Genomic DNA, 26,138 nt, shown 5'->3' with positions numbered 1-26,138 from the left:
GGGATGGACCTGGGTCTAGATGACCCTGGAGACTTGCTACCTCCATGGGAGTGTTGCTTATTTTACAGTATGCATAAGTTTCATGCCACATGTGAGGCTATGGGCATCTTGATGTCAGTCCAAAATTTTATCTTTTATAACCTTCATGCCATGTACTATCTAGTAACTATGATAAAGATGTTAAAAATGTTGTTGGCAGGATGAAAATATTTGATTAAGAAATGACAATAAAATTATCCCCATCAAAATTATCTTCATCTTCTCAAGAGAATATACCAATGAAAGAAACAGATTGTTTATCTTACATTTGTATCCATATGAAGCATACAGTCTTTTCATTGTCTGGGAGTCTGTCCATACCACAGTAACAAAAAAAGTGCAGGTTGTATATTTGGTGCTGGAGATAGAAAGGTATTAGATAATATTCCTGTCCTCCAAGGGCATGGCATCTAGTCCTTCAGAGAGCTCTCATTCCTTTTCCCCTCTCTCATACCACATCTCCTTTCCAATAGCAAATCCTGTCATCTGGAATCTGACTACTTCTCTTTCTGCCCATTACCACCACCCTGCTCAAAGCTCCATCATCTCTCACCTGGGTTATTGGCCTCCCTGCTGCTTCTCCTCTTTCTCTCGTGAGTCTCTCCCCTCAGCAACCAGAAAGCACCCTTTAAAACAGTGAGATCATATTACTTCCCTGTTCAAAACCCTCTAGTGATTTCCATCCTACTGAGAATCAAATCTAAAGGTCTCCAATGACTGTTAAGGTCTATGGGATCCGTCTCCTCCAGCCTCTCTGATCCCAGTTCCTAAGGCTCCTCCCCCTCTCACTCACTGGGATCAGGCAATTGGCTTCCTTGGTATTCCTGCCTCAGGACTTTTGTACTTACTCACTGTTCCCTGTTCCCGGAATTCATTCCCCTCCTCCATCCTCTTACACCAACACAATCCACGTGCTCTTTAAATTCCTTCAGGTCTCTGCTGAAATGTTATTTTATTGAAGAGGCCCTTCCTGATTAAGTGAAAAACGTCATTTTCTCTCCAACATAAACCAAGAGCACACATTATCTCACTTAGATTGCTTTGTTTTTTCACAGTATTTATCATCTCCAGATATATAATTATATGTTTATTGTCCATTCCTGAACTCTACCCACAACTCTACCCCAACTGGAGAATGTAAGTTCTAGTTAGTGCCTAGAATAAAAAAAAAAATAGGTACTCAATTAACATAGTAAGTATTCAATAACCGTCTATTCCACGGATGGATGGATGGATGGATCTTCTATCTCTGGCTAATATCTATACTCAGCTTATCTTTGGCTCTAAACAGGTAGCACTTGCTATGTAAATAAATTGTGTGTTGTGATAATATTAATGAAATGTCAGTTCTTTCTTGTTGGATTGTGTATATCAGAAGCTGTAGAAAGAAGCATACCTACATGCATCTTCCCCTTTTTCAATTTGTGTCATTATCTCGTGCTTGTATTGTGCTGCCTGTGGATGGCATTCTGTCTGGATATATGTGCCTTTTTCACACACATATGATCATTCTAAAGAGACCCCACAGGAGGTTCTCACATGCCTGCTCTTTGCTTCCCTTGTTCACTGACTTCTGCACTCATCATCCCCCTATTTCCTTGCACTGCCGCAGACCTGGTTGTTTTCTGAGACAGTCCCTTATCCAGTATTCTTTTCTCACATTCCACATTTGGTGCCAATCCAAAGCCAGTCCAGCATGGAGTGGACAGGTGGTGTTGGGGAGGGAGAACAGGGAAAGGCAGAGGAGAAGCAAAGCTCCAATGGAGATTCCCTTCTTTCTCCCATAGCTGAGGACCCTGTATTCTCAAGGGTAGCCACCTCAGCTCTATAAACCAACTGTTTTTGGAAGTACATCTGGAACACTTTGGGATATTAAAATAGGGCTTCATGGTCAAATTTGGAGTTGGTAAGCCAAGTTAAAAGGTGTGTTTATCTTGATACTTCTCAGCATTTTTAATAGAAGAATGTGCATTGTGTACGTGAGAGAAGACCGTATGGTACTGCAGGAATTCCATAACTTTTTTAGTCATGAAGACTTTTTTCATGGAATGTCTCTCTTAAATAGCATTTCTTAGAACATACTTTGAGAAACCCTGCCTCAACCCCATCAGTTACTTAAAAGTCTTCACTGGGCCGGATGTGGTGGCTCACACCTGTATTCCCATCACTTTGGGAGGCTGAGGCCAGCAGATCACCTGAGGTTGGGAGTTTGAGACCAGCCTAACCAACATGGAGAAACCCTGTCTCTACTAAAAATACAAAATTAGCCAGGTGTGGTGGTGCATGCTTGTAATCCCAGCTACTTGGGAGGCTGAGACAGGAGAATCGCTTGAACCTGGGAGGCAGAGGTTGTGGTGAGCTGAGATTATGCCATTGCACTCCAGCCTGGAGTGATGGAATGATGGAATATGTGGTGGAAGGGACCCAGGGGGAGGTAATTGAATCACTGGGGCCAGTCTTTCCCGTCCTGTTCTCATGATAGTGAGTAAGTCTCATGAAATCTGATGGGTTTATCAGGGGTTTCTGCTTTTGCTTCTTCCTCATTTTTTTCTTGCAGCCACCATGTAAGAAGTGACTTTCATCTCCCACCATGATTCTGAGGCCTTCCCAGCCATGTGGAACTGTAAGTCTATTTAAACCTCTTTTTCGTCCTAGTCTTAGGTATATCTTTATCAGCAGTGTGAAAATGGACTAATAGTGAATCAGGGTCCCACAAGTATCATCTTTAATCTTTCTCTGAAAGCTGAATTGTATTTGAAGTAGAGAGAAGAGAAAGAGGTTGTTTTCAGGAATGAGCTCTTTTATTTTGTCTCCTAGTAATTACTAGCAGGTAAATCCTTAGAAGCACTGAAAAAGGTAGTGATACATAAGGGCAAGTTAGAAGTTGTGAAGTGTGTTCTCTTGCTTGGTAGGAAGAAAGACAACTGGGTCATACATAAGAGATTGTGGCACTGAACAAGGGAGTTGGTAAGCCACTCCTCAGGATGAAGACTAAAGTGCAGGGGGCTAACCAAATGGACAGGAAAGTATGTTTGTAGTTTGGACAAGGTGAAAGCTCCAGTTACCCACAGCTATTTGCTTAATGGTGTCTATATCCTCACATACTGCACTGCCAAAATCCACAGAACAATCAAAGGTGAGGAAGGAAGGTCCTTGATTCCTTCACATTGGAAGAGATTTAAAACTGGGATTCCACATTAGATCTATGCATGCATTTTTCCCTAGAATGTCAGTATTTATGGTAGTGGGTTCTCTGTGAAGGATTGGCTACTAACACTTATTTAATACCTGAGTGTGTGAGCATCTCCTTAGTAATACTATTGGTACTCTTTTTCAGAGGTGTAATAGGGTAAATACATTTTTCTAGAATGTCCTAGGAACCCAAAACCTCAAAATTTGTCAGCCATTCTCATTATTTGACATTGATAAATTGCTCTATAGCTTTAATTTGAATGATTGAATGACAGCACATCTGGTTGCTTCCCTATAGGGACCAAAATTTCCAGGAAGTCTTTTAAAACTGATTCTCTGTTTGATATGTTTTCTTCATTGGCCAATTCTTTTTTTTTTTTTTTTTTTTCTTCTTTTGCAATTTTGGAAGATTTTTTTTTTCTGCATCTAGAAGATACTGAGAAAGTATTGATTCATCATATGAAATCAGACTTACATGGGAAAATTTCACCTCTGTCACCCACCCATTCCAATCCAGCACTCCCCCTCTCCATCAAGCCACAGCAATAACACTTAGTGACATTCCCCAGCCAGCATGCGTCAGGAGAGCCAGAGTGGTTTTTCTCATATTTAATGCTTTCAGACCAGTTACAGCTGGCTGCTCCTGCAAGTGCCCATCTCTCATCAGAGATGCTGAAGCTCCTCTCTGAGTCCCTCAATCCTCCCCTCTGTCCAGAGATTAAAGACAAAGGCCTGGCACAGAAGGGAGCCTTTGGTACCCTGCTTTAGCACTGTGACCCCATCACCTTTGGGGATTGGTCAAGCTGATGTCATACTAGTTGTTAATTTTTTTTTTTGAGACAGAGTTTCACTCTTGTTGCCCAGGCTGGAGTGCAATGGAGCAATCTTGGCTCACCACAACCTCCGCCTCCCGGGTTCAAGCGATTCTCCTGCCTCAACCTCCTGAGTAGCTGGGATTACAGGCATGCACCACCACGCCCAGTTAATTTTGTATTTTTAGTAGAGATGGGGTTTATCCATATTGGTGAGGCTGGTCTCGAACTCCTGACCTCAGGTGGTCCTCAGCCTCCCAAAGTGCTAGGATTACAGGCGTGAGCCACCATACCTGGCCAGTTGTTAAACATTTTTAATATTCTCTCTTCACTAACCTTAAAACCAGTGAAAAAAATTTTACGTTTGACCTTACAGTGGCATTTGACCTTTCAATCCTTTCACCTTATTGAAACATTTTCTTTCATTCATTTCTGTAGTGTTCTCTGTTCTCTCTCTCTTCTAGCCCTGTCTCGGCTTCCTTCATGGGTCCATCCTCTCCTCCTGGACATTGCACGTTGACTTTCCTCAGGGCTCAGTCCTAGGCGCTCTTCTCTTCTCACTCAAACGCTCATTTTAAGTCATTTGTTTCACACCCACAGTGTGATTTACACCTGCAAACAATTCACAAATTTGCACATCTGATCCAGACACCTTTACAGCCAATTATCTATTTCACATGTTCACATTTTGACATGTCCAGACTGAACTTATGACTCCTCCACTCCCTAAACATAGTCCTCCTACTCTCTGTCCATGAATGTGCCTCAACAGTCTGTTTAGTTTCTTAAACGTAGAACTCGGGAGTCATCTTCGACGCCCCATTCTGTCTCATCTTCCATATCCAATTTATCATTGTCATACTACTCTTCCTAAATATTCTTCAAATCTGTCCACTTCTCCATATGTTCATTTCTAAAACTTTGGTCAAAGTTATCATCATTCATCATTTATAATGTAGGATTCTGCAATAGTCAACTGTCGATTGCCCTGTATCCTTTTTCCTCTCTCGAATCTCTTCACCAACCCAGAGCTAGAAGAGAACTTTTCATGTGCAAATATGTGTTAGTCTATTCTCACACTGCTAATAAAGACATACCTGAGACTTGGTAAATTACAAAGAAAAAGAGGTTTAATGGACTCATGTTCCACGTGGCTGGGGAGGCCTTCACAATCATGATAGAAGGCAAATGAGGTGCAAAGTCACATGGTGGCAGGCAAGAGAGAGCATGTGTAGGGGACCTCCCCTTTATAAAACCATCAGATCTCATGAGACTTATTCACTATCAGGAGAACAGCATGGGAAAGATCCGCCCCTCATGATTCAATTACCTCCCACTGAGTCCCTCCCACGACATGTGGGAATTATGGGAGCTACAATTCAAGATGAAATTTTCGTGGGGACAGAGCCAAACCATATCAAAATCTCATATTGCTACCCTACTTTAAACACTTGAAAGCCTTCCCATTTCTCTCAGGATAAGGACCAAATTTCTTCACATAAATTACATGACCAAGTGTTGTTTGCTCTCCTCCAGGCAAGCCTGGTAGGAGGCTCACTCTTGCTTTAGGTAGAGTGGCCACACTGAGTTTGCCTCTCCCTCTCCCACTCCTGCCCCACACATCCTTCAGATTTCAGCTCAAGTGCTGAACACTTCAAGTATGCCTTTTCTTATACCTGCTACAGGTCAGAGCACTGTTCACGTAAGGAACCACTTCTTGGCAGCACCAACCAGAGTTATAATTTTACATTTATCCGTGTGAGACTTTGTTTAGTGCCTATTCTCTCATTTGTCTATAAGCTCCATGAAGGTTGGGGACTGTGCCTTTGTGTGTATGTGTTACTGTTTCCTTGGTTTGTTCTTGTATTTCTAGTGTGCTCTCAGACGCATCTAAGGTGCTCACTATCTATTAAATCATTAATAAATATTTACTAAGGTGTTTTTTTCTTCCTCTGTTAAATAAGCTCTCTGGATTATTTTTAGTAAACATCCATATTTTATTCAGGCCTTGATAATTATGAGGTATTTTTTCCTCATGTGTGCATATTTTTGTCCTTGAATGTGAGAAATAGATGACAGGCTTAGTTCTCATTCTGTTTTGTATCATTTGGAATCCCTTCCACATGGAGGGCCTATTAACTTCAAAGGAAGCTCTGCACATGGAAAAGATACACAGGAAAAAAGTGAAAAAAACTAGAGCCCTGATTTTCATCATGGTTAATGGCCTGGATCTTATAGTGGTTTAGGTGAGTAAACTCTGAGAATAAACAGCTCACTCTTAGTGAACTCTTAGAAATAACTGTACATGTGGCAGAAATAATGCATATGCAGGCATTTGAGCAAATTCTGGGAAGCAATAAGAAGAGAAAAAAATCTTTAGAAATAATTTTAAGAATCAAGATAGTGCGGAAGCCTAGTAAGCCACAGAGGCATAAAAAATGCCCTCATTATGTGAGCATAGGCTAATGTTTTAGAAGCGAAACTCAGTGAGAAGAAGTTTCTGGTGCTTTTGCAAGGCAGAATGAGTAGATGATGATGAAGGCACTGTAGTCATTGTAGATTTGGGAAGTCCAGAAAAAAGTGAGAAAGGGACTCCTTCAGTTGCATGATGAATTTCTTTTGCAAAACAGTAACTTGGAGTTCTGTTTAATTTATAAAATATTTGTTAGTTGGTTACAATTTAAACTATGCCTGTGTTATTAGGTAGAGGTTGGGATTTACAGAGGAACCAGGGAAACAGAAAGTTATTAATTTTTTGGCAGCTGTATTTTAAAAAGCAGAGGTTCGATATGAATATTAATTATTGGTTCCTTATTTTCAATCAGTTTTTATTGAACACTATTAATGTTTTCAGTCAATCCAGTCAGTTCCTTATTTAAAACAGTCAGGCTTCTTTCATCACAGTGATTTCCCATATACTACTTCAGAATGCTTTCTTTTTATGTTGTGCTGTTAGGTTCTTTCACTACTAGGTTGCTTATAATCTGTTTCAGTTTTTTCCAACATGCTGTGTTCATTATACATTAAAGGGAATCTCGAGAAATTGCCTCTTTTAAACAAGCAATAATGTGATGCCAACTTACTTTTTTAATAACATAAGTATTATAGGAAAATAGAAAAAATACAGGGAAATGGAAGGAGGAAATAAATAGAACTTTGTGTTTTACCATCAAGTTTCAATCATAGGTAACATTTTGATATATATTACAATTTCTCCCCTGTCCTTACAGTAACAAATATAACTGAAATAATAGCATACATACAATACTAATAGGTACTAATCTAAATCCTTTACATATATTAACTCATATGATTCTCATAACAACTCTACATTATAGGTATTATTATTATTATTCCATGTTACCTATGAAGAAGTTGAAGCAAAGGGAGGTTGTTCCCTTTAACTGACCCAATGTCACCCAGGCAGCAACTATTGAAACCAGGAGTCAATCCCAGATAGTCTGACTCTAGGATCCTGCTCACTATTAGCACACCCTAACAAAAATATTTTTCTCACATCATGTACTAGGCATTTTTGTTTAGCTTAATTTAACATCAGAGGATTATGCCACAACCTGTAATCAGTTTCCTGTTAGGAAAATGGGTTGCTTCCAATTGCTTGCCATTAGATGCCATACTGTAGCCAACATCCTTGTATGTGTGTGGGTTAAGGGTGGGGGCTCTGAAATCAGTCCACTAGAGAGGTTTTATTTTATTCAAGTGCTGAATCCTCTAAGCGTGCTCTGCAAATTGGAGTAAAATGGCAAACAGTGCAGAAGCTCCTGCAAGGAAGACCTGTTTATTACAAACATGGATTTGTCAGTTAAATGGAAGTACAATCTCATTTTCCTCGTCTATCAGGGAGGAAAATGCTCCCTCCCTCACAGGATTATTATGTGGATTAAAAGAAATAATATGTGTGAAGTTCTTAGCATAGTGCTTGGCACTGAGTAATATTTAGTAAATGTTAGCCATTGTTACTATTCCTGAATTTCTAAAAATGGAGTCAAATTATATCCTTTGCCTATTTTAGATACTTAGGAAACTCATTTCCTAGAAGGTTAAAACCAGGAAGTAACATCCAAATGTAAAAAAGTCACTTAGCCAATTCATTCATATTAGTAACAATTGATTTTGCAGAGTCTTGTAGAGTCTTGAAAACAAAGAAAAACAATCTTTCATCAAATATTTGATTATTTTGTGTCTCAATTTCACTATTCTTTAAATCCCTTTATATATACCTCATCTTATTTTCTTGTGTTCACAACTTCTTTATCCCTGTCATAGCATTAGTTCATCAGATGTGAAAATCTATTTTCTACCATATAGCTGGCCACTTACAGGTCACACCTGGGCATATTTGTGGTGGCCCTCACTTGTGTTTCTGGGGCCAGGGTACCTGGCACAGTGCCTGATCTATCATAGGCATTCAGGAAATACTGGATGACTGACTGATAAGTGTCTTAGGTGAGAGAGACTTTTGAACACTTTCCTGAATTGAACTTGTCCCTGAAAACTGCAGGCATGACCCCCTTCCTTCCACTGTTAGAGCACACACCCTCTGTGGGCAGGCGAGTTCCCTTGATGAATGGGGGCAAGAATGGCAGAAAGATAGGCCCAGGACTACACTTCCCTGTTTATCCATCCAGATCAATGTGAGAAGTCACTTTACTCCTCCTGGGGAGGACTGAGTGAGGAAACAACAGGAGTGCCTCTCCATTCCTCAACTCTCAGTGGTATTGCTCCATCTTCTCCCACTTTTTATGCCATTGGGTTTAATCCTTATTCTGGTGGCCAACCAGGGCTGTGGCTATCCCTTTTTGAGGTAAGAGGTCAACGCTCTATCAGTTCTGCTTCTACCTTCTTGACACCGCTCCCCCAAAGCTAATCATGGCTCCTATGGGCATCCTCTTAGCACCAGTAGTGGACATAAGGTTCTAAAAGGGGTTAAAGCAGTGCATTTGTAGAGTCCACTTCAAGGCCAGCCTATGCACAAGATTACATGTTTGCTCCTTATTTCTTGTTTCGAATTATGTTCAGACATGCTGTTTCTATAGCTTATCAGAAATTCTGCAATGATCAAATGAAATCATTAATATACATTAATAATAAAATGTCAACAAACTGGACATGGGAATTTTGTGAACCCCCTCCTCAATGTGAATATGAATCCTCTCCTACTGTGAAGTTCCTAGATATGAAAGTTCAAGAATTACATTCCCAAAGCTGTTTTTAAGAAGTTAGCTTTGCCACCATGCATTTACCATCAAAGGGGAAAGCCATCTATATGCATACTCTTGGAGAAGGACACTTGAAACATGGCTGTCTAGTGCAAAATTCAGGAATTTGCAGGGACCACAGTTCCAGTTACCCACCAGGATATTTTTCAGTTACCTTCCTTTTCCATACAGCATATTCAAAACCTCCTAATTTTTACTTTCCTTTCTCCTTTGCATTTCTCCTCCTGCCTCCTGTTACAAAATTTACTGGTCTAAGAAGCCTAGGCTTTCTGAGGGGACATTCTCCCCTCTATCTCATGAATCCAGAGCCAGTTGGAGAGCGTGTGCTTAGGAGAAGAGTGAGTGGGGTGGGGGAGACCCTTAAGTCTGTAAATAAGCCACACCAGTTAAGGTCAGCTCTCCACAGTTCCCTTCTTGCCCTGGCCCAGAGCACAGAATGGCACTGATGGCAGCTGATCTAACCCTTCCTTCCTAGGCCTGGCGCTAACAGGTTAACACTAGAACCTATAGAGTGCATTGTGGTACGTACAGACCTCAGCTACCTTATAGTATAAAATTAGGAAATCTGGTTCACCTCTCGAGGCCTGCCAGGCCTGTAAATGGGAAGACTCTTTTCCCTATAGTTAAATCCCTGTCTCAGACATGCCATAGAAACGAGTCTGCTAGCCAAATTCAAGGCCAAGTAACCTGTATCCTGAGGATGCCTGTGCTCACAAAGGTAGATCTTTCCTAAACAACTGGGTGACTGGACTGTCCATTGCCTTCAAGGAGCCCATGCAGCTCCCCAGAATTTGGCCAGGTAGGCTCCGAGATATGTGAACTACCTTTATAGAAGCAGCTGCTCATCTACTGAGAAAGCCTAGGTATAAGCTTTTGTAATCTACCAAGATCAAACTATCTAACGGTGCATGGATTACAACCTTTATCTAGGCTGCAGCAGTTAAAAAAAAAGACAGTTGCATAGCTGAAAAAAACTTGCATGGTCGACCATAAGCGAGATCAAGGTCAAACCTCCTGCTCACAGGGTTCAAGACCTTGGCCACACTAGAAGTCTTCCACATGTACTTTTGTCTTCCCATGATTTTATTCCTTGTCTCTGTATTAATTTTATGATCCAATATGTCAGCCAGATGTTGGGGTCTGAACTTACCCGTAACATACAGGTTTTGCTGACCTTGACAAAACCTGTTTTCTCATAGCATAGGGGAAACTAACAGAACACATATTCCCTTAGGGTAGGCTCATCACCAAGAGAAGAGGCTGGGCTGTTCCACTCTTCCCATTGCTGGTCTTGCAGTTGCTTTCAAAGTTTTCCTATTTGGCAAAAGAAGCTTGGGTGATATTTATGGGCAATAAATTTAAAAAAAAACAGTTTGTCTCCAGCTGAACAAATGAGAACATGCCCTTTTAGCTCTCAAGGTCCTTTCTAGTCATGTAATTATGGATTTGCTTGTTCTTGTTTACTCAAATACTCAAAACAGAATTTGATATCCAAATACTAAGAAGATGTAAGTGGCTGTTGTAGTGAATATTGATAGATCTATTTTGGCAGTTTTAAATTTGAATATAAAATTAACATTTTATATTTTATCTTTCTCTGTGAAGGGCCTCTACCACTAATCCTATTTGTCTTGGCATTCTTTTCAAATTTTATTTAGTCTTTGACTTCTGTTCCCACTTACTTTCCTTTTTCTTTTCTTTTTATTAATTTCCCCTTATTGGTCTTACTCCTTGTGGTCTGACTATTTTTCCTGAATGTCTGCCTTTTCTTATCTCATTCTATTGTTTTACTTTGATTTTGTGGCTTCTCTCCCTCAATTCCTTAGTGAAAAGTACATTAGGAATTGTTCTTTCTAAAATCCTATTTTGAGCTGATTGTTATCAGAAAAACAAGTCCACTTGTGGCAAATGTGCTTCCTTTATTGTAAAAGAAAGGGCTGGGATTGGATTAGTGCCTCTTAACCTTTTTATGATGGCAGCTTAATTGCTGACAGCATCCAGGGCTGAACTCACTTCCATGGGTACCTGGTAAGGGATGTGGGTCATGTTTCTTCACAACATGGCAGGTGTAATCTTCTTTCTCTCTTCAAATTAGAACGCATATTGCATTGCAAGTGATATAATGTCATAGGGATAATCTTAAATATATTCTAATTATTTTTATGTCCATTCTTTGAAAATTTTAACTGTTATTAGTAACATAATTGTCCTGTAGCTCAGTTGACTAAATCCACTGGACTAAATGATGTTTAATATCCTTTTCAGCTACAACATTAAATGCTTCTAGAAATAGTGGTGCATCTTTGAGGAATGAATCTAATGGTGCCAGTAAGATCAGGCAATTTATTTAGCATCACATCAGCTTAAACTCTGAAAACTCCATTCTTGTCTTCATTTACACAGTATCTACTTTTTTTTTTTTTTTTTTTTTTTACTTCATTGGACTCATTCCTTTTATCTTCTCATTTTCTACCTCTCCACTGGCACCTTCTGACCTTATTTCTCTGCTTGACCTAGATTGAATGGATGATCACCTGAATTACTCTCTTGCCTAAAACCTTCAACATCGTTACACTTCTGTACTTAGGTCACCTGGATTCAGAAACTCAGAACCCTGGATCAATTCCCATTTGTCATCTTGTTTTCTACATCAGATGTGCAAAGTGCTGCTGGAAAAGAGAACACAACTACACTGATTGTGTCCCTGCGAGTTTGTTCTTCGTTCTCAGCTTTCAGCCATTTAAGAAAATGAATTCTAGTTGTACCCACTCTCACTCAACTACTGGTTGCCTCAATATCACTACCTTCAAGCCTTCCTTCCAACTTCATACTCTCACTCTCCCAGATAATTTTGTCTGCTTTGTCAACAGAAATGGAAAGATCAAATATAACCTTCCTAAACCTCCTACTTTGCTCCTCGCAAAGGGCTTACGTCCACCCTTACTCTCTCAACCTCCCTGGCCTCACAAGATAAGGCAGCTTTATTCCTATTCAAGGCTAGACCCTTCTCTTTACTGTTCATGTTATCCACTCCTATCTTTGTCCTTGTATCCTCTTTATTGTATCACCAACCTCTTACTCTCTACTAATTATTATTATTATTATTGTTATTGAGGCAGTGTCTCGCTCTGTTGCCCAGGCTGGAGTGCAGTGGTGCAATCTTGGCTCACTGCAACCTCCGCCTCCTGTGTTCGAGTGATTCTCCTGCCCCAGCCTCCAGAGTAGCTTGGGACTACAGCACCCGCCACCATGCTGGGCTAAATTTTTGTATTTTTTGTAGAGACGGGGTTTCACCATGTCAGCCAGGATGGTCTCGATCCTGATACACCCGCCTCAGCCTCCCAAAGTGCTAGGATTACAGGTGTCAGCACCGCGCTCGGCCCTCTCTACTAATTATGAATCAATAAACATGCTCAATTGTTGTCCATGCTAAAGAAAGAAAGAAAGGAGAGAGAGAAAGAAACCTAAAACCAAACAGCTATCACCACCATCACCTCCTTTGACCCTGTGACCTATTCTGGTTTTAACTGTCTTCCATTTCCTCTGGGAAGAGCTCTCTCCAGTCACTGTCCCCATTTTTTGTTTCCTATTCACTTTTCAACTCAATGAACTCTGACTCCTTGTCCCACCACCACACTGGCATAGCTAAAGACACTGTGATGTCTGCATTGTACTGTCATATCCCTTTCTGTGCTGAATTTGACACTTCCAACCTCACACTCCTTGAAATTCACCTTGCCTTTAGCTTCCATGATCTTATTGCTTTTGTTTCTCTGACATTCCTTTTCAGACTCTTGTGACTACCTCTGAAATGTTGGTATTTCCCCCAGGATTCCATCTTGAACCACTGCTAATTTGCTTGGAGTTTTACTGCTACCAGTGTATGTGCTGAGGACTTGCAAGTCTATACCGCCATCCTAACCTCTTCCTTTTGCTTCAGAGGTCAGATCACACCCTATCTGTGTTTCCTACAGCTACCTCAAAGTCAGTGTAGCCTTTGCTGAATTTGTCAACTCCCCCACTTTCCCAAACTGGGTCTTCTTCCTCTATTCCTTCTGAATTTTAGAATGGTTGGTTTTAAAAGTTGGTAGCTGCGATAGTTTCAGAATCATTCTAAAACAGCACACAGTTCAATAAAAATATAATGTAAGCTACATATGTAATTAAAAAATTTCTGGTAGCCACATTAAAAAACAAAAAGAAACAGATGAAATTAAATTTTACAATGAATTTTATTTAGCCCAATATATGTAAAATACATTTCGACATGTAATAATTGTTTTAAATTAATGAGATATTTTACATTATTTTTTGTATTAAGTTTTCAAAATGCAGTGTTTATTTGAACACTTATGGCACATCTTAATGGAAACTAGTCAATAGTGCTCAACCACCATATGTGGTTAGTGGCTAGTGGCTACACTATTATCTAGTTCTAGTCTTTCCCCTCACTAATCCCACTCTCATTCACTCATAAATCCTGTTGATTTTACCTCCTAGATATTTCTTCAGTAGGTTCATTTCCTTTTAACTTTATACATCATGGCTTTAATTCATATCCTGGCCATATTTCACTTGGGTTATTGCAATGGCTTTTATAACCTAGTTTCTCTGTTCCAGGGAGCATGCGAGATCCATTGAAATGCAGGGTACTATAGTAAGATATCTACTGATATGTATTTTTAACGAGAAAATAAGAAAGCTCAGATTCATATTTAATATTTATTATACATACTGATGCCAGCACCCTTGCTCTGCATCTCTGATAAAATGAAATAACTAGTATATTTTCATTGAGTGGTACGATTAGCATGCTACTTGTAAGCCCTGGTAGGGTGAGTAATGATCTTAGTGTGAAATAATTTAACCAGCTCCTTCTTACTCAAAATTATTACATAGATGTGATCATTTACTCCAAGGAAAATAAAGTTTGATTGTATGTGTGCATGCGTGGGCTTCAAGCTTTATTGTGAATAAGAATCACCTTGGCAACATATTTAAATGTAAATTTTTGGGTTTCATATATATACATTCTCATTCATTTGGAATGGTAGGTGGCCCAGGAATCTGTATTTTTATAAAGCATTTGAATGATTGTAATATAACTGGTAGAAACCATACTGTATTAGTCTGTCTTCATGCTGCTGATAAAGACATACCCGAGACTGGGACGAAAAAGAAAAAGGGGTTTAACGGACTTACAGTTCCACATGGCTGGGGAGGCCTCACAATCATGGTGGAAAGCAAAGAGGAGCAAGTCACATCTTACATGGATGACGGCAGACAAAAAGAAAGCTTGTGCAGGGAAACTTCCATTTTTAAAAACATCAGATCTTGTGAGACTCATTTACTATCATGAGAACAGTGCAGGAAAGATCTGCCCCCATAATTCAGTTACCTCCCACCAGTTTCCTCCCATGACACATGGGAAGTGTGGGAGTTAAAAGTCAAGATGAGATGTGAGTGGGGACATAGCTAAACTATATCACTATACTATACTATCAAAATACTTTTGAGTATTGGTCTGTTCTTTGTGAAGTAGAGAGTTAAAAAGCCATGGAGAAAAGTGCATTAGCCCAGACCGGAGAGGGATGCTAAATGGGGGTTATAAAAGCAACAGCACACTGAAATGGAAATTGGGCACCAAGGCAATGCTGAAACAGGGAATCAAGAGTGACAGGGGCTGGAAATATGGAGAGAGGCTTGGAAGACAATGATGAGAACCTTGGTCTATTCCATAATTTTCTCTGGGATTGGCCTTCCTTCTTCAACTAGAAAAGTTAATAGCAATATAAAAATGAAATCTGATTATTAGGATATTTTCATCTTTCTTTAGTAACTGACATTCATTAGTTTTTCAATAAGTAATTTTTAAACATTTCAGGATGTCAACATATTGAGGAATTTCAGTGTAGGACAGTTTTTGACCTTAGAACAATATCATCCAATTGCATTTAGTATTTCATTTCTAATTCTATGACAACAAAATTATCTTGTATAGAGGACATGGTAAATGATGCCCTCTGGATAACAGAATTTAACTTCACAATAACTCTGAGGGGAAAAAAACCTCACATTTTTCCTTAAATTATATAAATACTTATCCACAAATAATTTCTGTTAAATCTATAATCCAAGTTGTTAATGTTTTAAAACTTAAAACCTGTTTAAAAAATTTTATGAAGATGCTATATGTTTTGTAATATGGTAGAGAACAACCAGAAGATTTAAACTTCATAGATTTAAAATTTTACAATATGCTGTTCAAATTATAAATTAAGACTATTAAAAACACTAAACTTTTCATTTTAGTTTATTATTTCATCTTTCTCCTTCAATCAGCCTTATTTAGCGCCAACAAGGGGCTAACTGATTGAATTGAGTTTCTTCTTTTCATCATTTGCTGGCAGGTCTCTGGTGGAAATCCTAATGGGCTGCAAACTAGGCAAACAAATGGGCCAGTAGGCTGGAAGTGGGGAAGGGTCAGTGGGTATGGAGAGTCTATTGTTCATCCCATCAACTAAATATGTTTTAAATGTAGCAACAATGCCATAAGTAGGCCTGATACAGTCTATTAGTTTGCCTCACTTCATTCTTGTTTCAGTCACTCCACTTCAACCATGGATAAGTCTGAGATTTTTATTCCATTCATTGACAGGAGAGACTTCCCTTCACTCATCTGCACTTTTGGAAGATAAATTCTCTTGAATAACTCAATGGAAGTTGAGTTTGGAGGGAAAATACTATTTTTATTGCAATTAATATCTTGTTTTTAACTTCTCTTAGTCCAAGATGTCTAATCTCCATTGGCTTTTGTTAAACTAAACACCTCTGCTGATTTCTGCTTTTTCGTAGGTGATTCGCAAGGGGTGGCTCACCATCAGCAACATTGGCATCATGAAAGGCGGCTCGAAGGGATACTGGTTCGTCCTTACTGCGGAAAGCTTGTCCTGGTATAAAGATGATGAGGTAAGTCACGGAGAGTGACAAAGTTTTCTCGTTAAAGTATTTCTCATTTTAAATTAATTGATATTATTATACTATGCAATTTTGAGACACCAGTGGTTTTCTTTCAGTGAGATTAAGCTTGGAATGTTTGTTTTAAAAAGCACTATTATTTTCTTATAGATTTAAAATTTTACAATATTCGACCAAATTTCTGTTTCTTTTTTGTTTATTTCTTTGCTGTAACCATATGTTTGCTTACCTGAAGAAATGGAGGTAGGCGTCAAAGTTGAAAACCTCCTTCTTTATAGTCATGTCAATGTACTGGTACAGTGAAAACGATTTTCATTAAAGAAAGTGTTGAAAGACCCAAGGTCATATAACATTTTAAGAGTGAAATTAATAATATTGATGCAGAGTTAATAAAGCATTTTGGAATTGTTCCTGTGACATCTGTCTCAAATGAAAGGCTTTTAAGAATGTCCACATCGCTAGTCTTCAAGTGAGTCTCAGATCATTGTTTATACAAATTTTGTTCTTTGAGAATTTGATATCTATGTAAAAGCATGAATTATGGTAATTATAGTGTTCTGGTTCATGTTAGATGTTAATAATTTTGGTCCTATGACTTACTACTCATTTAAATTTGATAGCTATAAAACTGCAAACAAAAAACTCATATTAGTCTTACAGAGCCATTTAAGTGCTAGAAATTGATACCATTAAATGTGAGGGAGCACAGATAGAAATTAAACTATGTCTCGAAATTTTTAATAGCCCTGGTCTGACCTGATAATTTTTTGGTACTTATAATGCGGCATGCAAACATTAGATAAGGATACTCTGTGATAGCAAAACTATGTACAGGTGAGATTCTCAATTTCATGTGGCCATGAAGGGCATGTGTTTCAAAGTTAAAAGTTTTTCCTATCTTAGCCTGACATCTTTTGAAAGCATTACAGGGTGCCTTTGTCATTCCTTGGAGGAAAAGTTTCATGTCTTATATAGTACTTTTCATTTCTCAGTAGATCTGTGTGTAATAGTATGTTGAAAAATATTGGATGATTGGTTGATTGCCACTAAACTTTCTGCAATAAGGGAAATGAAATCCTATAGAAATGTCCAAACAAAATGCTATTTAAGAGCTTGTATTTAAATTTTTATGTCATTGACCATAGTCAAAAGCAGATTTGGTCACTGTGATAGTATGAGGGTTAGCAATGGTTTCTTTCCTGTGCTGGCTGCTTAGCTAGCTCTGTCATTCTGTGGGAAGCTCTAGTTTTAACATAGCTTGAGGAGCTCAGAGACACTCCCCTAGATGTAAGAATCACTAAATAGATGATCTTCTTTGCTGTTCAGTTGTAATAAGGTATCTTCTATTAGATATATTTTCCCTCCAAGGATTTAGATGATAATTTATGTGTATTTAAATACGTGTAAACTTTGGGACCTTTCTCAGTTACACAAGGCCGCAGAAAATATTTTACTAAGGAATCATGACAATGATGGCTAGTGTTTTATATGTATTAATTAACTCATTTAACCATATTCAGCCTTAACTACTACTATTCCTATTGTTGATGAGAAAACTGAAAACAAAACCTTTTCTTAAAAAAGTCTTTTCTACAGGACTATTTTCCTTATTGCAGAACATTTAGTCTTGGCGAGGATAACAAACTTACCAAAGTCACCCAGCTAGTTGGTGGCAAAGCAGAAATTTGAACCCAGGCTGTTGAGCTCCAGAGCCTATGCTTTCAACCACAAATAAAGGCAAGAATCCCAGAGATGCCTGGAGTTGTCCAAGCCAACCTCATCCCACAGAGGACTTATGAAGATGAATTCCAGGCATCTCAGCATTGACATGTTCCTGGGTGTTAGCAGCAGAGACACTGAAGACTCTGGAGTAGCTACTGCTGTTGGAGTGTGGCATTAGTCTGGCTGTTTGAGTCCTGAAAATAAGCCCATTGCAAGGTATAAGATGCTCTCTGTAGGGAAGGAAGAAGCTTTGAAGGCTTGGTGAGCTCATGGTTATTGGCTCATCTCCTCCCCTCCAGACTCAGGATAATTCTTTACAAAATCACTGCCCTTGTAGCTTCCTCATGAGTACTTGATTACAACAAATGGAAAATAAATATGCACAGTTATAATATTAACCAAGTGCCATGAATAGTCCCGCTCTGTGTGCTGTGTATAACCAAGGTATGGTATGGAGGGTAGTTGGGGGTAGGTGAGAGTGGAAATGACCCTTGAAATAAATAGAATTATTTAGATGAAGAAACTCTAGGAAAGGGTAGTTTCATCCATTTAGATCATTTTAAGGAAGAGGAAATGACAAAGTTACTGCTCTATGGAGCTGACAAGCAAGTAGACTAGTAATACAGTATCAGATAGTAAATGCTCTGAAGAAAATGAATTGGGGCATTGAGTTAGAAAGTGATAGGGGAGGGGTCTTTAGATTTGGGTGATTGGAAGGAAGTACCACTTGAGCAGAGACTGAGATGATGAGCTGTGCAGAAGATTGTGTTGAAGAATATTCCAGGTAGAGGGAATAGTAAGTATAAAAACCCTGGAGATGGGATCCAACAGGAAGTCTGTGGCTGTAACATAGGAACGGTGGGGGAGAAATGCAGGAGATAAAATCAGAGGTACCAGTGGATTGGGGCCTTATCAGTCCCTACCCAATGGTTTGGATTTTATTACAAGGATAATTGAAAATGATTGGAGTGTTCCAACAGGTTGTGACATGATTGGATTGATGGTTTAGAAAGATTGCCCTGGCTGCTGGATTGTGCATAATAAGTGGGATCGGGTGGATGTGTGGAGGCAGTGGGGATGGCTAGCACGGAAGAAGGGAGACCAGATTGGAAACTCTGACCATGGTCCAGGCAAGAGAGGATAGTGGCTGGGTAGTAGCTGGTGGTGAGGGCGCGGAGCACTTAAGTTCAAGGTAGCAAATTTATGGGCTACACACAGCTATGATTGAGTCACTAGCTTCTGTTACTCATTCAGAACTCTCAAGAAACAAGACAGGAAGTTCTCATCATTAAGATCATCACTGAAACTGAAAGCTGGCCTTCGTAAATTTTAGCAGGTATAATGACTAGGGGGAATACTACTTGCAACCACAACTCAAACTCAATGATGATCTTAATGAGGAGGATCATCACCATAATGGCTAACAGTTATTGAGTATTTATAGTTCACTGAGCACATTATTTACATTCTCCATTTTAGAGATGAAGACTTGAGGCTCAAAGAGAGTGAGTAACTTAGCCAGGTGCTAAGTGTCAGTGCTGTGCTCTTAATCATCTGAACATTTCCCAACAATTACTTTCTGAACACTTGTTATGTACCAGGCACTGTCCTAATCACTAAGGATAAAATGATTAGCAAGGAATTCATGGTACCTATTCTTATGAAGTCTCTTTCCCAATAAAGCAAACATACAAATAAATAGGAAAACCTAGCAGATGCTGATTACAGGCTAGGAAGAAAATAAAGCCAGTGATGAGTTGACATAGAGTGTCTGGGATAGAGGACACAGGTAGGGGGTACTTTACATTGGGTGGTCAGAGAAGGTTTGTGTTAATGTTCTGAGGCAGGATTGAGCCTGATGAATTTAAGGAGTGTAATTAAGTCCAGTGTGACTGGAGCAAAAAGAGAAAGGTACTCTAAAGATGAGGATTTTGATATTAAGAATGATGAGAAGTCTTTGAAGTTTTTAAGCTGGAGAGTCACATGATAAGATTTGAATTCTTTACTGATTCCTTTGGTTGCCTTGTGGAGAATGGATTGGAAGAGGGCAAAACTGGACTGGGGAGTTACTAGAAAGCTATTGCTGTCTACATCTATTGTGGTCTGCATAGATAATGGCAGCTTGGACTGGGATGAGTTGTTGGAATTTGATAAAAATGAATGGATTTAAGAGATGTTTTTGGAAGGTGAAAATTGACATGAACAACTATCACACATGCTGAGAGTTGCAGCAAACTGTAAGCCTCTTGAGATCAGGAGCCATTGTTTGTTCCCTGTCCTACCACCAGGGGACATAGCACTGTAGGGGCACTAACTAAATATTGATTGAATGAAGGTGTCATTGAGCAAATGAATGAATAAATGCAGCATAATAATTAATCACATCCTGGCATATCAAGTGTCAAAATTAAATTATTGAATTACAGAATAAAATTACCATTAAAGATAGATTGTCTTAAATTGTCTTAAATTTTGTTAATTTTCATCATTGAAGGTTAGTGTTTTTTTGTTTTTGTTTTTGCTTGTTTGTTTTTTATCCTCTGACTATATAAATGTGACTTCCTGGATTAAAAATCATTTAAACACAAAATTAATTTCCCAATGTTGTTTTCATACATTGCCCATATATGTTGTACAGTTTTGGAGAGGGATTTAGTAAAAAGCAAGATGTGAGAATAATACAGAAACTGTCATTTCAAAAGTTTTTTGAAATGGATTTTTGATCTAGATAATTTTACATTAATACTTTCAAATCAGACTTGAAAAAAATGATGGCTTTTCTTTAACTTATGTCTAAAATGTGAATTTTAGGAGAATGGGAGACTGATTCAAGGAGAAAAGAGCCTTATTTTTCTTAAAACCAATGAGAAATGTGTTTTAAAAATACATAAATGTGTAAATTTTAAGAGATAATTCAAATCTCTGAAGAAAGGGAACTGTTAATTTATGTATAATAAAAGCACTTAGTCAATATTTCTTCTATTTCTATAGCCCAGGGTGTAAAGATTTAAATCATAATGAGCTACTCCTGGGCAAGCAGAATAATGCAACATAGGCATTTCCAGTGGAAATCTGCTAACCTTATACTATTGAGGAAAACCCAACATCTGCATTGAAATAAGGACATTCTTTGGACTCTTAAGAAATTACAGGCCTCATTTTTGTGGGTTGAAGTGTTTGGATAACTTGATAAGGAGATTATATAATTCCCTTATAGGGATATTTACTTAGCATTGTTTTCATTTTGTAACAATAACAAATGACAAATGTAACTTCAGAAATAGGAAACAAAATGACAGTTATATCCCTGGATGATCAAAGTTGTGAGATCAAGAAGTTATAGAAATATTCAGCTCTCTTTCTAGTTTCACTTATACTTTTAAGATTGTGCATATTTCCTACCAGATCTGCACACTCCCTGTGGTGGACAAGGTCAGCGTCGACCCCGTGAACACTGTTCACACTCCTTCGTTAAGTTGTTTAGTTAGCCAAAACTTAAGATATTTTCACAAAAGTCCCAGTAAATATTGAACTCTAATACACTTATATTACTTAAAATTCTGCATGATCACAGTTGTATTTTTTTTTTACATACATGAACTATCTGATGTTATTCTTTTTTAATATAGGATTATTCATACAAATATTTCCATGTTCTGGCATTATCTAAAGATTTATAATTTTGAGAAAAAGTATTATTCAATAAACCATAATGGCAAATCCTATTCCAAATTTATTAAAAATGAGTTTAGATTCAAACCCACTCCCCTATGTGCATTATTTGTCCTACTCAAAAATTTATCCTGGAAGAGCAATATTATCCTTTATATTACCCTTTCCCAGAAGAGAAAAATTTTTAAATGTGCCTCATTTAATGACTTTAAAATACATACAAAACATTCTTTCAAGCATTTTTTTTGAAAATTGAGTAAAAAATGTTTAACAAAAAAGGTGTTAACTTTATGTTTTGAGGAAAAATGTTGAAAATATTATCCTGGAGTGCCTCACTTTAGGATGACTCTGCTGCCGTCCTAGCTTTCCCTTTGGAGTCTGAAGGACGGGTGTAGTCTCCTTAATGTTCTGGCTAGGTCATTGTCTCATTCTGGGAGCTGTCAAGCACTCTCCTGAGACTGCCTTGCAGGGTCCAGTAGAATAATTCCATATGTGAACTCTTCATAGGCAGCATTTGCAACAGGTGGTACAAGGCATTTAAGATTGGGTAGAATGATGTCGATATTCTGTGAGTAATTTTTATATTGTCTTCCTGTTTGTATTCTACATTTTGGAGTATTGTTTAGGACTTTATTTGCTAGTAATGAGACTTTTATTTAAGGTAAAAATCTGCATCGTGCAATGTATCTTGCAGAAGCAGAGATGAATTTTAGCAGATGACATATTGCCATAAGACAAGATTGTTTAAATGAGAGAAATTTAACTTTAATCATATTTGTGCTTTGTAGTTTTGCCCCATCATTCAGTTTTTTATTTAAAGAAACTATAATGTCAGGTTTGGTTAAAATATCATTGTCAGAAAATTTGAAACTCACTGGGCTCTTAGCTTTAAGACTGAGACTTTCATTTTAAAAACAAAACAGCTGAATGAAAAATAGTTTGCTTTACTTCAGAATACATACATAAAGTGTTTAATTATTAAATGTGAAAAAAGTTTTGAGTAGCTTTGTGTTACATTTTTTAAGCTTGACCAGAATCTTTCTAAGAAAGATGAAAATTAATTTTAAATACTGAAGCTAAAACATGTTAATGAACTAAATAAAAGTTGACACATTTCTAATTGTATCCATCTTCCCACCTTTTACCCTTAAGTATTTAAAATATTCATAGACAAAAGCCACCCCTTATCATTTCACTCCAGTTAACAGTGCATAAACTGAAGTTTGGATATTTTCTCAAAAGATGTGGCAAGATATACATTTCAAGTGCATTAACCACTTTCCTTATGCTTCTGAAGATAAATGAATTGCCTGAACATCTCAAGATCTTGAAAGTTTATAGTGATGGAAGCATGGGTTGCAAGTGAATGTGTTGGCCTTGTAAATTCTACTCCTAGAACTGTAGCATAAGCGCCTTCTTAATTAAAGAATGACACAGTCATAAATTTATGTATACCATGATGCGTGGAAGTATCAAAAATTTCAACTTTCCATATGTCAAAAGAGGAGAAACTATTATTTTAATACAGTTGAACACTAGTTAGAAATAGTAGCCTTTTCACTGTGTTTTGCCCAGACCCAGACTGGCAGAGTTAACCCAGACTGGCAGAGTTAACTCAAAACACTTGATCCTTTGGAATGCTCTTTTTCTCCCTTTTCTTTTCTCTGTCTTTCCACCCTATCCCCTTATAAAAAAAAAAAAAAAAAAAGTCATGACATAGAAAACCATACTTAGTTTATGGACAAGAATTCTTAGAATAATTTATTCTTTGTCAAGCATCAGACTGAAGTTATATTGTTTTGTTATATTGAGTTTCTATATCAATATAGGGTGCTGCAAAGCTATATACAATAAAGGTCAAGGGTAGTGATTTACTGACAACAATTAGGAAAAGAGAACTATAGAATGCACAGGAACATTTTCAGAAATGGGTTTTATTATATTTCATAGGCACCACTCACTTTACTTTTGGTGGGTTTTAATACTTGAATCAAAATAAAATAATACATGAGTTAAGTATTAAACCAACAGATTAAAACCCCAGGCCCCCGAGCCCCTCATTTTGGTTGTAGCTCTTGGTGTAGATGCTATGGTGTGAGGGCTGCTTTCTTTCAATGGCTGGTTGTCATTCAGGCTGGGTTGTCATGTGACTGCCTGTCTGTGCCTGCTGTACAGGTGAGCGGATGTTCTGCACAGCAAGTGTAGACAGGCAGACACATGACAACTCTGTCCAGCCAGGCCCTTGGTTCCTTCAGGTTTCCTTTGCTCATAGACAGATACAATCAGCCTGTTTTCCAGATTTGGTGATTTTGGAGAGTAAGGGGAAAGGGAGAAAAATACACAACATAATTAAACATTAAAACATTATGGAACTAAAAACAAGTTAGACTTTTGACTTTATTCAGAAAGTACATTTATACATTTGTTCCAAATGTGCTAACATGGATAATTTGCGTAACAGAAGAGTCACATTAAAATTTTAAGGAAAAAAAGAGATTAAACACAAGGTTTATTCTTAAATCCAATTCATATTATTACTGGCCCACATGTAGTCAGAGTTCAGCGTAATTGAACCAGATGTTTTTCCTCTTTGCAAAAAACTGCATATTTTAATACTGAAGTTAAAGATAAAAACTATGTTTATACATGCTTCTTTTAGTAGATAAGTACCATAACCTTGTCCATGGAAAAGAAAAAATTATCATTTACATGGAAACAGCAGCCCTTTTCAAAGTAATTAATGAGCCTAATGTATTTGGCAACCCAAGTTGCTGACTTTGGTATTTGATGCTTTGATAATAGGATTTTACAAGGGAATATGTTTTTACCAATTATAGGTTGAACAACAGGAACCTATTTAAATGTCTCATTTTCCTTTTAAATGCAAAGTTTCTAAGTGTGGATGTGAAATCAAATTAAAGGCAATTGTGAGCTTAATTATCCACCTCTTAATTAACTATAGGGCCATGCTGTGAATCAAAAGGGTACAAACTGGAAGGTTGTTACTCACAGTGATGCACAGAATGTGTTTTGGATATAGTTAGTGCAGTATAGTTACAAAATAGTACCTTAAGAAAAGGCAGAAAAGGAAAATTCATTTCATATCCAAAAAATTAAAACCAGATCCTTTGAAAATTTTTCTTATAATTTATATAAGAGCTAATAGTGTTAAATATGCAGATATACAATTTAATTCTGGTGAGTTGAGAATAATTCTATTTTAATATCAATTATCAATTCACATCTTTAGAAGTATTAAGCAAATTCCCCTCCCCTTTTAAAAACAAAAATATCCAAATAGTCAAAATTCCAGTAAGTAGGACTTCTTAAAAAACACAGCACCAAAAAAATACAGTATTGTCCAAGGATTGTATAATTAGACATTTTCTCAAAGAACTTTAAGAAAAACAAACAGTTTGTGATTTATCTTTAATTGTAAAATTCTGAGAAAATAGCAAATAGAAACTTAATGGAAAGCAAAATAGTTTTTAGATACTGAGAAAATTACAATTTTCTACAAATCTGGACTTTTATGCAGTGATTAGATAAGGTAATGTTTTAACAAAAGCCAATAAGTGCCATTTTCTGTGTATTTATGTAATTTCAAGAAAAAAAATGTCTGATTCTGTTTCGGCCATCACTTCCAAGTAAAGGAACTTTTTTTTTTTCTTGACAGAATAAAAAACATGAGTAAACTTGGCTGTTATTTAAATAATTACAAGGTTAGAGTATGCCAAAAACCAGTGCCTTAAAATACTATTGTGTTATTGTTGCTGCATTCAGTGCAACAGAAAGTAATTATAGAGTGATTTACTTACAAAGAGTATATTGGTGGAAATTAAAAATTACTATAATTCTTTATAACTTTTCCTGTCTCTCCCATAAATAATTTGATCCAGTTAACTCTGCTCAATTAAAGGAATGATGCATGCAACCTGAAAAAATAAAAAGAAATATTTGTGAGTTTGTATGTTATGCTTTAATATAAAACAGTTTTATTAAGGCAAGATATAAAAATTTTTTGAGCCAGAAAAACCACAACAGTTTCTCAGGGGAAAAAAAAAAATCTTGCTGAAAATAATTGTTCTACTCATAAGGCTTTCGGACAATTTATGTTTCTGATAGATTTTTAAAACACACTTACAGTAAGTATGTGACATATGCATACTTGATAGTTATGTTGAACCTGCCCCTAAACTTGTTAAAAAGATGAAAGACTGAAAACCATATTGACTTTTTTTAATCTCCCAAATTATAGGTTGAATATTAGTTTATTATTACTTAAAATACTAGTTAAAACATAAAAGAGCTATTTGTATTATTATCATACCATGTAATTTTTAGTATAGTTATTACACCTTGTTTTCTTTTTGTCTTTTATTTCTTAAGGAAAAAAATGTAAGAAAAGAATTGTCTTCTAAGTCTTCTGTAGTAAAATTAAACCAAAGCAACTCCAGGAAACTGGCTGTCACGCTAAGTCAAA

The 26,138-nt window shown here is 37.4% G+C and overlaps 1 protein-coding gene across 10 annotated transcripts in view; it reads left to right on the top strand.

Moving 5' to 3' along the window:
- DNM3 (dynamin 3) overlaps nt 1-26,138 on the top strand; it is a 604,830-nt gene that overhangs the window by 277,267 nt on the left and 301,425 nt on the right. For 9 of the 10 annotated variants that reach the window (XM_032160976.2, XM_032160975.2, XM_032160971.2 and 6 more), the window contains one exon: nt 16,139-16,252. In XM_032160976.2, coding sequence (XP_032016867.1) covers nt 16,139-16,252 — 114 coding nt within the window. Of the gene's footprint in view, nt 1-16,138; nt 16,253-17,857; nt 24,256-26,138 lie in introns of those variants that run through there. The other variant, XM_058443297.1, reaches the window with a different exon arrangement.

This window comes from Hylobates moloch, unplaced genomic scaffold (genome assembly GCF_009828535.3).
Source record: "Hylobates moloch isolate HMO894 unplaced genomic scaffold, HMol_V3 SCAFFOLD_8, whole genome shotgun sequence".
In the NCBI taxonomy this organism is placed as follows: domain Eukaryota; kingdom Metazoa; phylum Chordata; class Mammalia; order Primates; family Hylobatidae; genus Hylobates; species Hylobates moloch.
The sequence above is the reverse complement of the archived record's forward strand: the minus strand, read 5'-3'. Positions and strand labels throughout refer to the sequence as shown.